At 47.5% G+C, this 17,997-nt stretch overlaps 1 protein-coding gene and 5 non-coding genes across 6 annotated transcripts; 5 read left to right on the top strand and 1 right to left on the bottom strand.

The window, feature by feature from the left end:
• Positions 1–4,551: 4,551 nt before the first annotated feature.
• Positions 4,552–4,624, top strand: trnak-uuu (transfer RNA lysine (anticodon UUU)). Its single transcript has one exon. It is a non-coding gene; the product is annotated as a tRNA-Lys (tRNA).
• Positions 4,625–6,463: 1,839 nt separating this feature from the next.
• trnaf-aaa (transfer RNA phenylalanine (anticodon AAA)) lies at positions 6,464–6,545 on the top strand. Its single transcript has one exon. It is a non-coding gene; the product is annotated as a tRNA-Phe (tRNA).
• Positions 6,546–6,700: 155 nt separating this feature from the next.
• Positions 6,701–6,772, top strand: trnan-guu (transfer RNA asparagine (anticodon GUU)). Its single transcript has one exon. It is a non-coding gene; the product is annotated as a tRNA-Asn (tRNA).
• A 7,056-nt stretch (positions 6,773–13,828) lies between these two features.
• On the top strand, positions 13,829–13,900 carry trnak-uuu (transfer RNA lysine (anticodon UUU)). Its single transcript has one exon. It is a non-coding gene; the product is annotated as a tRNA-Lys (tRNA).
• A 1,315-nt stretch (positions 13,901–15,215) lies between these two features.
• trnak-uuu (transfer RNA lysine (anticodon UUU)) lies at positions 15,216–15,288 on the top strand. Its single transcript has one exon. It is a non-coding gene; the product is annotated as a tRNA-Lys (tRNA).
• Positions 15,289–16,269: 981 nt separating this feature from the next.
• Positions 16,270–17,616, bottom strand: LOC132091992 (inhibitor of apoptosis protein-like). The gene has a single exon (XM_059498039.1). The coding sequence runs from the start codon at positions 17,614–17,616 to the stop codon at positions 16,270–16,272; it is 1,347 nt and encodes a 448-aa protein (XP_059354022.1).
• Positions 17,617–17,997: the final 381 nt, after the last annotated feature.

Below are 17,997 nucleotides of genomic sequence, written 5' to 3'. Positions count from 1 at the left end.
GGTGGGACATCCGCCCTTCGAAGACGATGAGTCGTAGGGCCCCCAGATTCGAGATTCGAGCATCTCAGGGGCCCCTCTCCCATGTCCCCGAAGCACGAAGCTGTAGGACCTTGAAAAAAAATACCCGTCCGGCACCCTGAAAGCTCTCAAAAGGCTCTGATCATGTAAGAGTCAGAGAGGGCTGAGGGTGAGATTTTGTCCAGGAGGCTCCGAATTTTTCCCTCGCCTTAGGGTCCCGCGCTTTCGGCAGCTCACTCGGGGCGGCCCCTGGACCCACCGATCCGAATTTCGGGCCTCTGGGACATTTCTAAAAAAGTCCCACCTGCCATATACTTGAATGGGGTTCAAATAAATTGCGGGTGGACATGCACCACATGTCCAAAATCCAACATTTTTTCTATGCATATTTCTACAGTATTATGGGATAAAACTTACAAAAATGGATTCCTCTGAGTGCCCTGAGTACAGTAGAGATGTTTCCTTTAATAATATTGCACACATTTGAAATTAATAAAGTTAAATACAGTTGCTATTTAATGAACAGTGAGACACGCACCACATGTGGTGCACATGTGTGCCAAAATTCAACGCTCGTTTTTATGCAAATTCTACAGTATTATGGGATAAAACTTACATGAATGGATTCCTCTGAGTGTGCTGAGTACAGTACATGTGTTTTCTCAAGGCCTCATCCTACGACTTTTCTTCCGACTTCCACTCCCCTCGAGCTGCCTTCTCTAGCCGGGGAGGGTGCACCCTGGCCGGCTTGGATGAGTAGGCACGAGGGGGGTGGATGGTACAATTTTTTGCTAATATCTTCGCGAAGCGGTGGACTCCGGGGCTAAAATTTTGGGGGATCCCTAGAGGTTCGAGGGGCCTACCATATGCGACCACCCACAAGTTCCTGGGTGGTCCGGTTCCTGAGTTATAATGGTTCAAATTCCACATTTTGGGGGGCCGTATCTCCGCCTCCCGCTCCCGGGGGTTCAGGGACTTGGGGCTGCTGGCGTCGGATAGAGGTCCCCAAGGTCTAATTTTGACCAGAGTTTGGTGTTTTTTCCCCTCTTTTTGAGTGAATAATGGCCGATCAAATTTTGGGACTTTTTGCATTTGCGAGTCTGTATCTCTGGCCCCCAGGGATCTATCGACTTGTGGGAGGTGGCTTCAGAGAGGGCCCTTCGAGGGCTATATAGACACCAAGTTTCAAGTTGCTAGGTCTCTTCCTTCCATTTGACTATCAAAAATGTGGGGGGCCATAACTCCGCCCCCCGGGGTGTTATGGATAAGGGGCTAGAAGTGTTCGGTAGGCCTCCTGGAGGTCTTACTCTGAGCCGAGTTTGGTGCAGTTTGGCCCCGTTTTGGCGGAGTTACAGCTTGGCAAAGTGTGTGACATTTTGGTGAACATGCACCACATGTGGTGAAAATTAACCAAAATCCAACATTTTTCTATGCATATTTCTACAGTATTATGGGATAAAACTTACAAAAATGTATTCCTCTGAGTGCCCTGAGTACAGTACAAGTGTTTTCTCTAGGTCTCATTCTAAAATTTTTCTTCCGACTTCCACCCCCTTCGAGCTGCCTTCTCTAGCCGGGTAGGGTGCACCCTGGCCGGCTTGGATGTTTAGGTGCGAGGGGGGTGGATGGTACTATTTGTTTTGCTAATATTTCCGCGAAGCGGTGGACCCTGGGGCTTAACCCTTTCGAGTCGATTAACGCGGATACGCGTTTTGAGTCATTTTCTCCTGATAACCCCGAAAAGACCTTAAATTACACTTTCAGTTTTAATCGTACAGATAAGAGCAATACATCAATCGAATCTGTAAAGGGTCTACTTTTTTTGGATACAGACATAATAACAACAAAACTTTGTGCACTTGTAAAATAAAGATAACAAACAAGGTGTGCTGTCTGCAGCCTTTGTCTGCGCTTATCTTCATTTACAAACAAGTCATTAAAATGAACTGTAACTCCGTGAATACTCAACGAAAATACATGGGGGAGATATCTATAGAAAGCTTGACATGTCTATTTTTAAACTAAACAAGTGCCGCCGAAAACAGATATTCTGTGATAAAGTAATCCATATGAAAACAACGCGATGTCTGTTTTTCAAGTCTCCCTTCATTATATCTAATGTGACCACGCCCCCGCGCCGAACGCGCTATTCAGATTCAAACTGAAGCGCGCGGCTTGAATACGCCCATAACAGAAGAAAAAGCAGCGAGCCTGTTCTTCAAGTGTTTATTTTACTGTTTGCTTCACGATGAGAGGAATAAGACATAATTCAACCCAAAAAGATGTCATGTGGTTGAGGATTTGAGAAATGGATTTCCTCAGAAAAAAAGAATGCAGCACTTTATTCAGCAGAGATCATAAACATGAGTAAGTCTCTTTTTATTTATTTATATACTTGTACTAGTTTTCACATAACGTGTAAACATTTTACTAGTTAGACTTTTTCCAAATACTTTTTCCAAACTATAATTCCTGACTAAATGTATAGTAATCAAGTGAAACATTATGAAGTTTCAATAACAATATACAATACTATACCATTCAAAAGCTTGATGTAAATAATATAAATGTAACAAATAGATAACTGTCACAAATGTAAAAACATGCTTTTCTTTCAATTTATTCCCCCTAAAAACCCAGAAAAATATTCTCAGCTCTTTTCAACATTAATAATAATGATAATAATAATAACAATAAATGTTTTTTTTGTAGAAAATAAGATTGTTAAAAGGATTCTGAAGGATTGTGTGACTGGAGTAAGGATGCCAAACAATTTGTTTGAAAGTCAGCTTTGATTGTTTCTAATAAACTGTTTAACTGCACCCCCAAGTGGATATTAAATTATGTTGTGGGATAATTAAATATATTCTAAATAAACTACAAACATAAAATTATATAGATTTATTTTGTTCTCACATTCTCTCTTGTAACTCCTCACTCACAGTGGCACAGATGACTGAATGGCTCATTATGCAGCTCATTATGCAGGCCTTTGTCTTCTCAGGTGTAAATCACAATGATATTCATGGTAGTTGACGCCTTCTTGCATATGACTTTTACCAACAAAAAGTGTCTTAGAAAATTTAAATCAATATATTGTTCTCTGTGAGTGAGTAAACAAGATGATTTTCACATCATTTAGAAAGAAAAATTCTAGGCTACAAGCTCCAGTTCTCAAAAATCCTGGGAACCATTGTTCTTTATGTGTTTTTTTTGCCTTATTCAAGTGTTTTAACATTTTTAGTTTTTCACTAACCACGCATAATATTTTTTTTCTCAAAAACACAATCATGTACATACATGCATTTCTTATATTATTATAGCCCAGTTTGTGCTGATTACAGTGAGATTAGACTTTACCCATTTAGATATTTATAAGAAACTGAAAAAAGCACAAATGTCAGGGCATGACAAAACTTCTCCAGACCCCAAAAATACCCTTAGACTCCAGAGGGTTAAATTCGGGGGATACCTAGAGGGTCAAGGGGCCTACCGTATGCGACCACCCACGAGTTCCTGGGTGGTCCGGTTCCTGGGGGAGGCCCCAGGAGCCACCGTTCCAAGTTTTGGGCCCCAGGGATGTCTCAGAAAAAAATGTCCAACCGAGGCCCCAGGGATGCCCCAGGGATGTCTCAGAAAAAAATGTCCAACCGAGGCCCTTTTCTAACGCTAATGGTCAAATGCAAGTAGGTCAGGCAGCAGTGTTCCACACAACATGGCAGAAGGTGGTCTGCTTAATTCAAGTCACTGTTTGGGCGAAGGTCAGTCTTCTTTTTGTAGGCCTCAGCTTGCTATCACTACGGTCCATCTCTTCTGCTGACTCTGTACTAGAGCGATGTTCCTTCCTGCTCCGGGGGATCAGTGCATCTCCCTTGTTCGGCACACCTGATTCTGATGGTCAGCCCTTTAGGAAAGAGTGCTCACAGAGTGGTTGAGAGAGGTTAAGGCGATGGACTTGAAATCCATTGGGGTCTCCCCGCGCAGGTTCGAACCCTGCCGACTACGGGAGGGCTTTGCAGTATTGCTTTAGCTTTCTGTGACAGTAATTGTGCCTTCTATGGTCCTTCGCTCTCTGTGCCATAACTGCTTTTAGCTTTCATCCTCGTGACACCTGCGTCTCTTCTGGGCAGCTTGTCGTAAAACTGCTGCTTTATAAAACATGAGAAGCCAGTGCTCCACAAGAGCCCGGATAGATCAGTCAGTAGAGCATCAGACTTTTAATCTGAGGGTCCAGGGTTCAAGTCCCTGTTCGGGCGAAGGTCTGTCTGCTTTTGGCGGAGTCACCTGAGCAGAAATTGGGGTTTTTCAGTACTGGCCCTGGGGACCCCCCACAGGTTCGAACCCTGCGGACTACGGGAGGGCTTTGCAGTATTGCTTTAGCTTTCTGTGACGATAATTGTGCCATCTATGGTCCTTCACTCTCTGTGCCATAACTGCCTCTAGCTTTCATCCTCGTGACACCTGCGTCTGTTCTGGGCAGCTTGTTGTAAAACTGCTGCTTTATCAAAGGTGAGAAGCCAGTGCTCCACAAAAGCCCGGATAGCTCAGTTGGTAGAGCATCAGACTTTTAATCTGAGGGTCCAGGGTTCAAGTCCCTGTTTGGGCGAAGGTCTGTCTGCTTTTGGCGGAGTCACCTTGCTATCACTACGGCAATACCTAGAGGGTCAAGGTGCCTACCGTATGCGACCACCCACGAGTTCCTGGGTGGTCTGGTTCCTGAATTATAACGTTTCAAATTCCACATTTTGGGGGGGCCGTATCTCCGCCTCCCGGGGGTTCAGGGACTTGAGTACAGTACAAGTGTTTTCTCTAGGCCTCATTCTAAAATTTTTCTTCCGACTTCCACCCCCTTCGAGCTGCCTTCTCTAGCCGGGGAGGGTGCACCCTGGCCGGCTTGGATGTGTAGGTGCGAGGGGGGTGGATGGTACTATTTGTTTTGCTAATATTTGCGCGAAGCGGTGGACCCTGGGGCTTAAATTCGGGGGATACCTAGAGGGTCAAGGGGCCTACCGTATGCGACCACCCACGAGTTCCTGGGTGGTCCGGTTCCTGGGGGAGGCCCCAGGAGCCACCGTTCCAAGTTTTGGGCCCCAGGGATGTCTCCGAAAAAAATGTCCAACCGAGGCCCCAGGGATGTCTCAGAAAAAAATGTCCAACCGAGGCCCTTTTCTAACGCTAATGGTCAAATGGACAAATATTGGTTCCGTGGGACCCAGGGGAGGGGTCCTCAAATGTTCCGCATGTGATCCGTGGTCATTCCGTTCATGGAACCTGGGGTGGGGGTCCGCAAGGGGTCCGCAGAGGTTCCGCAGTCATTGTGTGAATATAATGGTCAAATGGACAAATAGTGGGTTCGTGGGACCCAGGGTGGGGGTCCGCAAGTGGTCCGAAGATGATCCGCAGTCATTGTGTGAATATAATGGTCAATTGGACAAATAGTGGGTTCGTGGAACCCAGGGTGGGGGTCTGCATGTGGTCCGCAGATGATCCGCAGTCATTGTGTGAACATAATGGTCAAATGGACAAATAGTGGGTTCGTGGGACAAAGGTTGGGGGTCCGCAAGGGGTCCGCAGATGATCCGCAGTCTTTCGGTGAATATAATGGTTAAATGGACAAATAATGGGTTCGTGGGACCCGGGTTGGGGGTCTGACGGGGGTCCGCACCGGTTCCGTGGTTTTTCTGTAATTTTAGAGGTCAAATGGACAAATATTCGATTCGTGGGCAAAAAAATCGTCCACCCCCCATTCGGGTAAATGCCACTGTTTTAAACCTGAGGTGTACTGCTCCGTGCGTCACCCTGTGGAAAAGTGCTGAATGGCATTTAGGGGCCTCAAATTTGGGTGGGCTCCCGCGAGGCCCTTCGGGGTCCAGATCCTCCCGCGCCAGTCAGGGGTCTCCCGTGGGCCGACGCGGTCCGGCAGACACTGACGTCGCGTCCGGCAAAATTTTTTTGGCTCCACAAGATCCCGGATAGCTCAGGTGGTAGAGCACCAGACTTTTAATCTGAGGGTCCAGGGTTCAAGTCCCTGTTCGGGCGAAGATCTGTCTGCTTTTGGCGGAGTCACCTTGCTATCACTACGGTCCATTTCTTCTGCTGACTCTGTACTAGAACGATGTTCCTTCCTGCTCCCGGGGTTCAGTGAATCTCCCTTGTTCGGCACACCTGATTCTGATGGTCAGCCCTTTAGGAAAGAGTGCTCAAAGAGTAAGTAGAATAAGACAGACTTCCCAATTGTGCAGTGCTGTCTGTCCCCAGGGCCAGTACTGAAAAACCCCATTACATAGGATGAGACATGGCAGCCTGATTTCTCCTCAGCGGGATCGCTGTTTTACCCGCTTGCAGGGCTAGCTTGCAATATCCGCTTGCTGACTGAGATGGGTTGGTTGCAAGTAGGTCAGGCAGCAGTGTTGGACACAAACTGAGCAGAAATTGGTTTACTCCCGTAGTCATGGCCGAGTGGTTAAGGCGATGGACTAAAAATCCATTGGGGTCTCCCTGCGCAGGTTCGAATCCTGCCGACTACGCTGCTTGCTGAAGGCCTTGAGGCAAAGCGTCAATGCATTTTTCACGGTCCTCGCACTTATTTGCGAAATGTCCAGTCCCTCTTTGATGGACAAACACGCCGCTGCTGCTTCTTGTATCCGGGCTCCAGGGGTTGTCTTGGGTGAGCCAGTGGCACGCCGTGATCGTATAGTGGTTAGTACTCTGCGTTGTTGCTGCAGCAACCCCGGTTCGAATCCGGGTCACGGCAACCCTTTGCCGTTGAGTATACGGGAAGGTTGAAAATTTTTTACCACCTCATTCTGCGTGATTTTGTTTCTGAAGATTGGCCTGTGCAGGGCGCCACCAGACAAGGGGGCTTGCTTTCTAACATTAGGCGTAGTTGTGGCCGAGAGGTTAAGGCGATGGACTTGAAATCCATTGGGGTCTCCCTGATTCTGATGGTCAGCTCGTTAGGAAAGCGCGCTCACATAGTGAGTAGAATAAGACAGACCTCCGAATTGTGCAGTGCTGTCGGTCCCCAGGCCCAGCACTGAAAAACCCCATTACACAGGATGAGATATGGCAGCCTGATTTCTCCTCAGTGGGACTGCTGTTTTACCCACTTCCAGGGCTAGCTTACAATCTCAGCTTGCTAGGTTGCAAGGAGGTCAGGCAGCAATGTGACACACAACAGGGCAGAAGGTGGTCTGCTTAATTCAAGTCCCTGTTTGGGCGAAGGTCAGTCTACTTTTTGGAGGGCTCAGCTTGCTATCACTACGGTCCATCTCTTCTCCTGACTCTGTACTAGAGCGATGTTCCTTCCTGCTCCCGGGGATCAGTGCATCTCCCTTGTTCGGCACAGCTGTTTCTGATGGTCAGCCCTTTAGGAAAGAGTGCTCACAGAGTGAGTAGAATAAGACAGACTTCCCAATACGTGCTTCGGGGCCCTGGGTGAGGGGCCCCTGAGATGCCAGAATCTCAAATCTGGGGGCCCTACGACCTATCGTCTCCGAACTGTGGACGGCCCACCTCCCATCAAAACGCGTAACGCTTTTGTGGACGTGGGGTCCCTTCTGTGACCGTTTGACCCCTAAAGAAGGTGGTAGGGCCACCAGACTTCTGTGCCCGGTCGAGGGGATCCCCTCGAGACACATATCCAAAATTCGGCCCGATCGGACCCTTGGGAGTCGTGTCCACGTCGTGTCCACGACCCTCTAGGGATCCCCCGAATTTCAGCCGCGGGGTCCACCACATCGCGGAGATATTAGCAAAAAAATAGTACCATCCACCCCCCTCGCACCTACTCATCCATGCCGGCCATGGTGCACCCTCCCCGGCTAGAGAAGGCAGCTCGAGGGGGGTGGAAGCCGGAAGAATTTTTTTTTTATGAGGCCTAGAGAAAACACTTGTACTGTACTCAGGGTAGAGGTCTTCACAGTGCACCCGAGACCCGTCGACCCCGGGCCCGACCCGGGACCCGTACGGGTTCGGGTCTATATTTTAAATCATCAGCCGGGTTCGGGTCGGGTCCGAATCTATTACCTCGGGTCCCGGGTCTGTTTAACATTGTGTGTAATACCCGTGCGATCGGAGTCATTGGACTCGGAGAACACCCGGCCATGATCAAAGACTGCTTGTGTTTTTTGTAACTTGCAACTTGTAAAATTAGGAAAAGAAAAGAGGGAGCCAAAAAAAGTGATCTCTCTCTCTCTCTGCCTTTAGAAGCAGAGCGCGCAGACTCAGAGATAATACAAGTGCACGCACGGTATTAATGCTTGCAGACATGTTTTCTATGACGCTCAAACTGCGTTAAAGCTTTTTCGGTTGATACAGCTAGCACGCATGTGCAGTCTCGAGCGTATTTCATGTTTCTGTGGCAACCAGTGAGGGACACTTCGACCGCCAAACCGCGTTTTACATTTTCTTCCATTTTATAATATTATAAATGAACCGTTTAATCTTAAAGTTTTAGTGGCTCAGATTCAGACTCTATGCAGATCAGAGAGCACAGAGATCAGATGATAGCAAATAAATAACGTCAGCGGCCATGGCATTGCACGAGCGATCGTTATTATAGTTCAAAAGGACAAACAGTCTAAGTTATTATGCGAATTAACTCGAGTCAGAATGTACATATGCACAGTTGCATTTGTCATCCGTCACCGTGACATCAAGTGGACTTTTGAAACTGAAATAATGAGTGGATTCAGCTTGACTTGGAATAACGAGAGGAATAACATGAATAACTTTCTTGTCGGAGGATTGTAATGCATCACAGGCAGTCAGGTACAAGGAGGAGAGACTACCACTCTTTAAATTAGGTAAGACAAAAAGCTGTATTTTTCGCAACAGGTTTATTGATTTGTAATAGCAATTTTATGGTGGAATATGTGAACGTCGGGTCCAGTCGGGTCTGTGTCTTCCCGGCGGGTTCGGGTCCAGATTTCAAATAATATACGGGTCCGGGTCAGTTCGGTGTAGTACATTACGGGTCTCTTTCGGGTTTGGGCACAAATTTTTGGAAACGTGAAGACCTCTAACTCAGGGCAGGACACTAGCCGCATGTTCCTATGACCCCGGGGGTCCGAGTTACGGCCCCCCAAAATGTGGAATTTGAACCGTTATAACTCAGGAACTGGACCACCCAGGAACTCGGGGCTAGGCCCATCGACCCTCTAGGGATCCCCCGAATTTCAGCCCCGGGGTCCACCGCATCGCGGAGATATTAGCAAAAAAATAGTACCATCCACCCCCCTCGCACCTACTCATCCATGCCGGCCAGGGTGCACCCTCCCCGGCTAGAGAAGGCAGCTCGAGGGGGGGTGGAAGTCAGAAGAAAACTTTTTTTATGAGGCCTAGAGAAAACACTTGTACTGTACTCAGGGCACTCAGAGGAATCCATCTTTTATAAGTTTTATCCCATTATACTGTAGAAATATGCATAGAAAAAATGTTGTATTTTGGTTAATTTCACCACATGTGGTGAATGTTTTGAATGAAGTTTTATCAGAATATACTGTAGAATTTGCATAAAAATGAATGTCCACGGGAGCATTATGGAGGTCCCGCTGAATAAATTGTAAATGGAATTTTTTTTTGAAAAAACCTCCCATTTGCCATTTATTCAGCACGTCCTTCCTAATGGTTCCATGGACAGATACATTTTAGCGATTTCGTGGTTGAAGTCTCATCTGCTGTACTCTGCAAGCTCCAAGGAACCCATTTTTGTAAGTTTTGTCCCATAATACTGTAGAAATATGTATATATGTCAGGCTGTAACTCCGCCAAAATGGGGCCAAACTGCACCAAAATCAGATCAAAGTCAGACCATGGGGCCGTCTATCCTACGACACCTGCACCATGTCCCTATGACCCCGGGGGTCGGAGTTACGGCCCCCCAAAATGTGGAGTTTGAACCATTAAAACTCAGGAACCGGATGACCCAGGAACTCGTGGGTGGTCGCATACGGTTGGCCCCTCGACCCTCTAGGGATCCCCTGAATTTCAGCCCCGAAGTCCCCTGCTTCGCGGAGATATTAGCAAAAAATAGTACCATCCCCCCCCTCACAAGTACTCATCCATGCCGGCCAAGGTGCACCCTCCCCGGCTAGAGAAGGCAGCTCGAGGGGGGTGGAAGTCGGAAGAAAAATCTTAGGATGAGGCCTAGAGAAAACACCTGTATTGTACTCAGCACACTAAGAGGAATCCATTCATGTAAGTTTTATCACATAATACTTTAGAATTTGCATAAAAAGGAGCGTTGAATTTTGGCACACATGTACACAACATGTGGTGCGTATCACACTGTTCATTAAATAAGTGACGTGACAGCAACTGTAAATAGCAACTGTATTTAACTTTACTTATTTCAAATGTGTGTTATTGTTAATGAAAATACCTGTAATGTACTCAGGACACCAAGGGGAACCCATTCATGTAAGTTTTATCATGTAATAATGAAGACTGGCCATGTGTTAAAACTGCTATAGCTTGCAACCTTTTAGCAGAAAATAACACTGCATCGGGATCTGTTTTCATGGTGGTCAGGAGGTAAATTTGCAATATGGTTAATGAAAACACCTGTACTGTACTCAGGACACTCAGAGGAATCCATTCATGTAAGTTTTATCCAATAATAATGTAAAATATGCATAAAAAAATTATGTCCACGGGAGCACTACGGAGGTCCCGCTGAATAAATTGTAAATGGACATTTTTTTTAAAAAACCTCCCATTTGCCATTTATTCAGCACGCTCTTCCTAATGATTCCGTGGACAGATAAATTTTGGCAATATTGTGGTTGAAGTCTCATCAGCTGTACTCTGCAAGCTCCCAGGAATCCATTTTTGTAAGTTTTATCCGATAACACTGTAAAGTGAGTAAAGTGAAGTGACATTCAGCCAAGTATGGTGACCCATACTCAGAATTTGTGCTCTGCATTTAACCCATCCAAAATGCACACACAGAGCAGTGAACACACACACACACTGTGAGCACACACCCGGAGCAGTGGGCAGCCATTTATGCTGCAGCGCCCGGGGAGCAGTTGGGGGTTCGATGCCTTGCTCAAGGGCACCTAAGTCATGGTATTGAAGGTGGAGAGAGAACTGTACATGCACTCCCCCCACCCACAATTCCTGCCAGCCCAGGACTCGAACTCACAACCTTTCGATTGGGAGTCCGACTCTCTAACCATTAGGCCACGACTTCCAAAATACTTCTGTAGATATATAAATACTTCTGTTCCACGACTTCTGTAGAAATATGCATATAAAATGTGGTGAATATTAACCAAAATGTCACACACTTTGCCAAGCTGTAACCATCCATAAATCCCCGGGGGGCGGAGTTATGGCCCCCCACATTTTTGATAGTCAAATGGAAGGAAAAAACTTTTTTAGAAACGTCCCAGAGGCCCCAAATTCGGATCGGTGGGTCCAGGGGCCACCCCCGAGTGAGCTGCCGAAAGCGCGGGACCCTAAGGCGGGGGAAAAATTCGGAGCATCCTGGACAAAATCTCTCCCTCAGCCCTCTCTGACTCTTACATGATCAGAGCCTTTTGAGAGATTTCAGGGTGCCGGACGGGCATTTCTTTTCAAGGTCCTACAGCTTCGTGCTTCGGGGACATGGGAGAGGGGCCCCTGAGATGCGAGAATCTCAAATCACACCTCCAATGTAAACGCGTACCGGTTTGGTGGACAAGCGCTCCCTTTTTTGACCTTTTGACCCCTAAGGAAGGTCGTAGGGCCACCAAACTTCTCTGCCCGGTCAAGGGGGTCCCCATGAGGCAAACATACCAAATTTGGCCCGATCGGACCCCGGCGAGCCATGTCCACGAAACCGCTAGGCCGAACACATTCAGGTAAATGGCAGGTGGGATGTTTTTAAAAACGTGCTAGGGGCCCGAAATTTGGAACGGTGGCTCCTGAGGTCCCTTAAAACGTGCTGTCAAAAGCGTGAGGACCTAGCGCGATGCACTTTTTTTCCTTGGGTCCTACGACTATGTGTTTTGGGGCCCTGGTTGAGGGGCCCCTGAGATGCCAGAATCTCAAATCTGGGGGCCCTACGACCTATCGTCTCCGAACTGTGGACGTCCCACAACCAATCAAAACGCGTACCGATTTGGTGGACGTGGGGTCCCTTCTGGGACCGTTTGACCCCTAAAGAAGGTCGTAGGGCCACCAGACTTCTATGCCCATTCGAGGGGGTCCCCATGAGACACAAATCCAATATTCGGCCCGATCGGACCCTTGGGAGTCGTGTCCACGAACCTGCTAGGCCGAAAAAATTCACGTATATGGCAAGTGGGACTTTTTTAGAAAAGACCCAGGGGCCCGAAATTCGGATCGGTTGGTCCAGGGGCCGCCCCGAGTGAGCTGCCGAAAGCGCGGGGCCCTAAGCCGAGGGAAAAAGTCGGAGCCTCCTTCACAAAATCTCTACCTCGGCCCTCTCTGACTCTTACATGATCAGAGCCTTTTGAGAGATTTCAGGGTGCCGGACAGGTATTTTTTTTCAAGGTCCTATAGCTTCGTGCTTCGGGGAGATGGGAGAGGGGCCCCTGAGATGCGAGAATCTCGAATCTCGGGGCCCTACGACCCATCGTCTCCGAAGGGCGGATGTCCCATCTCCAATGTAAACGCTTACCGGTTTGGTGGACAAGCGCTCCCTTTTTTGACCCTTTGACCCCTAAATAAGGTCATAGGGTCACCAGGCTTCTATGCCCATTCGAGGGGGCCCCCATGAGACACATATCCAAAATTCGGCCCGATCGGACCCCGGCGAGCCGTGTCCACGAAACCGCTAGGCCGGACATATTCAAGTAAATGGCAGGTGGGATTTTTTTTTAAACGTCCTAGGGGCCCGAAATTTGGAATGGTGGCTCCTGAGGGCCCCTAGAACGTGCTGTCAAAAGCGTGAGGACCTATCGCAATGCACTTTTTTTCCTTGGGTCCTACGACTACGTGTCTCGGGGCCCTGGTTGAGGGGCCCCTGAGATGCCAGAATCTCAAATCTGGGGGTCCTATGACTTATCGTCTCTGAACTGTGGACGTCCCACCTCCCATCAAAACGAGTACCGCTTTTGTGGACGTGGGGTCCCTTCTGTGACCGTTTGACCCCTTAAGAAGGTCGTAGGGCCACCAGACTTCTGTGCCCGGTCGAGGGGATGCCCTCGAGACACATATCCAAAATTCGGCCCGATCGGACACTTGGGAGTCGTGTCTACGAATCCGCTAGGCCGAACGCATGGGAATAAATGGCAGGTGGGATTTTTTTTTAAACGTCCTAGGGGCCTGAAATTTGGAACGGTGGCTCCTGAGGGCCCCTAGAACGTGCTGTCTCCTGGTGGTCAACATCACCCCCTAGAGGTGTCAATACTTGGTTTACTGCGGATTCCCTACGGAAAAGGGGGGTAAGCCGACTCTTCCCGTTGGCCAGTTTTCTAAAGGAGAAAATGGATCCAAATTGACAGGACAATCCCTTCGAACCATTATGCGGTATATGGCAATTTAAATGAATGGGTTTTTTTCAACAAACCCATTATGTGTACTACCTTGCATTAGGCGTAGTCGTGGCCGAGAGGTTAAGGCGATGGACTTGAAATCTATTGGGGTATCCCCACGCAGGTTCGAACTCTGCCGACTACGGGAGGGCTTTGCAGTATTGCTTTAGCTTTCTGTGATGGTAATTGTGCCTTCTATGGTCCTTCGCTCTCTGTGCCATAACTGCTTCTAGCTTTCATCCTCGTGACACCTGCATCTCTTCTGGGCAGCTTGTTGTAAAACTGCTGCTTTATAAAAGGTGAGAAGCCAGTGCTCCACAAGAGCCTGGATAGCTCAGTCGGTAGAGCATCAGGCTTTTAATCTGAGGGCCAGGGTTCAAGTCCCTGTTTGGGCGAAGGTCTGTCTGCTTTTGGCAGAGTCACCTTGCTATCACTACGGTCCATCACTTCTTCTGAATCTGTACTGGAGCGGTGTTCCTTCCTGCTCCAGGGTATCAGTGCACCTTCCTTGTTCGGCACACCTGATTCTGATGGTCAGCTCGTTAGGAAAGCGTGCTCACAGAGTGAGTAGAATAAGACAGACCTCCGAATTGTGCAGTGCTGTCGGTCCCCAGGCCCAGCACTGAAAAACCCCATTACATAGGATGAGACATGGCAGCCTCATTTCTCCTCAGTGGGACTGCTGTTTTACCCGCTTCCAGAGCTAGCTTACAATCTCGGCTTGCTAGGTTGCAAGTAGGTCAGGCAGCAATGTGACACACAACAGGGCAGAAGGTGGTCTGCTTAATTCAAGTCCCTGTTTGGGCGAAGGTCTGTCTGCTTTTGGCGGAGTCACCTTGCTATCACTACGGTCCATCTCTTCTTCTGAATCTGTACTGGAGCGGTGTTCCTTCCTGCTCCAGGGTATCAGTGCACCTCCCTTGTTCGGCACACCTGATTCTGATGGTCAGCTTGTAGGAAAGCGTGCTCACAGAGTGAGTAGAATAAGACAGACCTCCGAATTGTGCAGTGCTGTCGGTCCCCAGGCCCAGCACTGAAAAACCCCATTACATAGGATGAGACATGGCAGCCTCATTTCTCCTCAGTGGGACTGCTGTTTTACCCGCTTCCAGGGCTAGCTTACAATCTCGGCTTGCTAGGTTGCAAGTAGGTCAGGCAGCAATGTGACACACAACAGGGCAGAAGGTGGTCTGCTTAATTCAAGTCCCTGTTTGGGTGAAGGTCTGTCTGCTTTTGGCGGAGTCACCTTGCTATCACTACGGTCCATCTCTTCTTCTGAATCTGTACTGGAGCGGTGTTCCTTCCTGCTCCAGGGTATCAGTGCACCTCCCTTGTTCGGCACACCTGATTCTGATGGTCAGCTTGTAGGAAAGCGTGCTCACAGAGTGAGTAGAATAAGACAGACCTCCGAATTGTGCAGTGCTGTCGGTCCCCATGCCCAGCACTGAAAAACTTCGTGGCCGAGAGGTTAAGGCGATGGACTTGAAATCCATTGGGGTCTCCTCGCGCAGGTTCGAACCCTGCCGACTACGGGAGGGCTTTGCAGTATTGCTTTAGCTTTCTGTGACGATAATTGTGCCTTCTATGGTCCTTCGCTCTCTGTGCCATAACTGCTTCTAGCTTTCATCCTCGTGACACCTGCGTCTCTTCTGGGCAGCTTGTTGTAAAACTGCTGCTTTATCAAAGGTGAGAAGCCAGTGCTCCACAAGAGCCCGGATAGCTCAGTCGGTAGAGCATCAGACTTTTAATCTGAGGGTCCAGGCTTCAAGTCCCTGTTCGGGCGAAGGTCTGTCTGCTTTTGGTGGAGTCACCTTGCTATCACTACGGTCCATCTCTTCTTCTGAATCTGTACTGGAGCGGTGTTCCTGCTCCAGGGTATCAGTGCGCCTCCCTTGTTCGGCACACCTGATTCTGATGGTCAGCTCGTTAGGAAAGCGCGCTCACAGAGTGAGTAGAATAAGAAAGACCTCCGAATTGTGCAGTGCTGTCGGTCCCCAGGCCCAGCACTGAAAAACCCCATTACATTGGATGAGACATGGCAGCCTGATAGTGGTTAGTATAGTGGTTAGTACTCTGCGTTGTGGCCGCAGCAACCCCGGTTCAAATCTGGGTCACAGCAACCCTTTGCAGTTGAGTATATGGGAAGGTTGAAAAATGTTTACCACCTCATCTTTCTGCGTAATTTTGTTTCTGAAGCTTTGCCTGTGCAGGGCGCCACCAGACAAGGGGGCTTGCTTTCTAATATTAGGCCTAGTCGTGGCCGAGAGGTTAAGGCGATGGACATGAAATCCATTGGGGTCTCCCCACGCAGGTTCGAACCCTGCTGACTACGGGAGGGCTTTGCAGTATTGCTTTAGGTTTCTGTGACGATAATTGCGACACAAAGACAAGGACGCCTCTTTCTATAAGCGACCCTCAAAATTTGTGCATACAACAAAATTACTTTTGTCTCACTGTTTGAAGAAAAACTTAAATCAGCTGGTGCTTGATAACTATTGAAGTTATTACTATTATTATATATTATTATTAAGTTATTATCACGTTTTAATTTTAACTCAATACATTTAAATGCGGTAAAGCTCTATGAACTTTAACAATAGTCGGTAAAATGAACTTAAACATGAAATAAATCCTAACTACTTTCTAAATGTTTGTAAATCCAAAAACTGTTGTCACTGGATCGAGTGAAAATAATAAACTTTGTTTTTATGCATCAAGTTAAATCCAAAAACTGTTTGTTACTTGGATGGTGAATATCTTCACTTTATGATAGGAAAGTACGGACAGCTCCTTTGACCAAGCCTCTACATATGGGGCACTTGCTCAGAGAAGGTGCACATTCTTTACACACAACTAGGTGACCACAGGGGATGAAGACAATGATCACTTCTTTATCCATGCAAACTTTGCATGTGCGCTCCTCTTGAAGTCTTCTTAACTGTTCCTCCATAGGCAAGTCTGAAAGATCTTGACTCGGGGATGCAGCTTCATTTGTCTGGGCCATCAGTTCTCTCAGCAGGCAGACATCATTCTTCTTGATCCAGTTGAGGAAGACCTCTGCTGCTGCATTTCTTTTCGACAGGACTAACTCAATGAGCTGCCCTGTCTGCTGCGTGACTGTAGCGCAGTTACGAATAATGTCATACTCTTTCTGTGAGATGACGTTCTCCTCTAGAAGATGGTCCATTAAGCTCTGCACACTTTTTAGGCGCAGTGACACGGCAAGATGATGTTTCTTAAGAAAAGTAAAACCATCTAATGCCATTTCCTCTGCACTTAGTAAATCAGATACCAACTCTTGAATGGTTTTGTAATTTTCTCCACTTGCGAGAATTTTGCTCTGAACGGTTTGCTTCACCAGGCCAAAATCAAATCCCATCTCTAAAGCAGACTTCACCACTGCATCTTCTGAACGGTCTTCTCCAGGACCCACAGGCGGATTAACAAATTGTCTTGAGTCGCAATCTCCATTAGTCAATAGCTGTTCAAATAGTCTTGGAAATCTTGCTTGAATCTGATGAACAAACTCTAGGCCCTTTTCTTGCAACAGGTATTCACATCTTGGAAACCACTTGGCATGTTCAACATAGTAAAAACCAGCCTTAGCCAATTGGTCTGGTCGAACAGTTATTCTTGAGGGCCAGTAGACAAATGTGAGCAACCTTTCTTCACACTGTTGCATTGCCGATACATTGAAAAGGCTAGATAAAGGTACATTATCTGCTCGGTCACCTCTAACAAAGCGGCAGTTGGGGTAATGCCTCTGGTGCTCTGATACTGCACGATCTCCCGGTTCCCAGTTGCTAAGCTGGCCTCCACAACTGAAGCAAGCCACTCTGTCGCCCTGACCAAGGTAGTAGAAACCACTTTTGGCAAGCTCGGCTGGACTTACTGGTGCAGGAGTCCAATTCTGAAAGGTGTCAAGGCGTTCCTGTTCCCGACGCATGTCAGGATTGTGGCAAACCCGAGGTCGCTGGTGAGACATATCTAGGTAACCCACCCGCTCCTCCTTTTGGCCTGAAACGGGTGTCGCGTGGCCGGAAAGCTGTAGCATGGCTACGTTGCGAAGCGGGGAAAAGGCACTTTTGATGAAGGCTCTGGATGAAGACATAAAAATGTGACCACAGGGCGTGTCCACTCTGGAAAGAAATGGTTGCCGCCTCAGGAATACGGTAATTTAAATGCAGAAAACAAATATTTAATCTTTTAAATCATGTAGTATTCTAAATATTATTATTTTAATACTAATTTTATGAGCTCAGACATTTTTTCATTCATAAATTTTAATTTCAACATTATACTTTCATACATTGAAGAAATTTGAGTGAAAGACATTTACAGATGGTCTAACCAGAATAGAAAATATCCGCAGGCTATCATGTCTTGCTCTACGATGTAGCTGGCAAGACTTTTAACTAATTCACCAACGTCAGTTTTTGCATTTTTTTGACACCAGTGACACACAGAGATCTGTTACAAACATTTAGAAAGT

The sequence above is a fragment of the Carassius carassius genome, chromosome 18, assembly GCF_963082965.1.
Source record: "Carassius carassius chromosome 18, fCarCar2.1, whole genome shotgun sequence".
Taxonomy (NCBI): domain Eukaryota; kingdom Metazoa; phylum Chordata; class Actinopteri; order Cypriniformes; family Cyprinidae; genus Carassius; species Carassius carassius.
The sequence above is the reverse complement of the archived record's forward strand: the minus strand, read 5'-3'. Positions and strand labels throughout refer to the sequence as shown.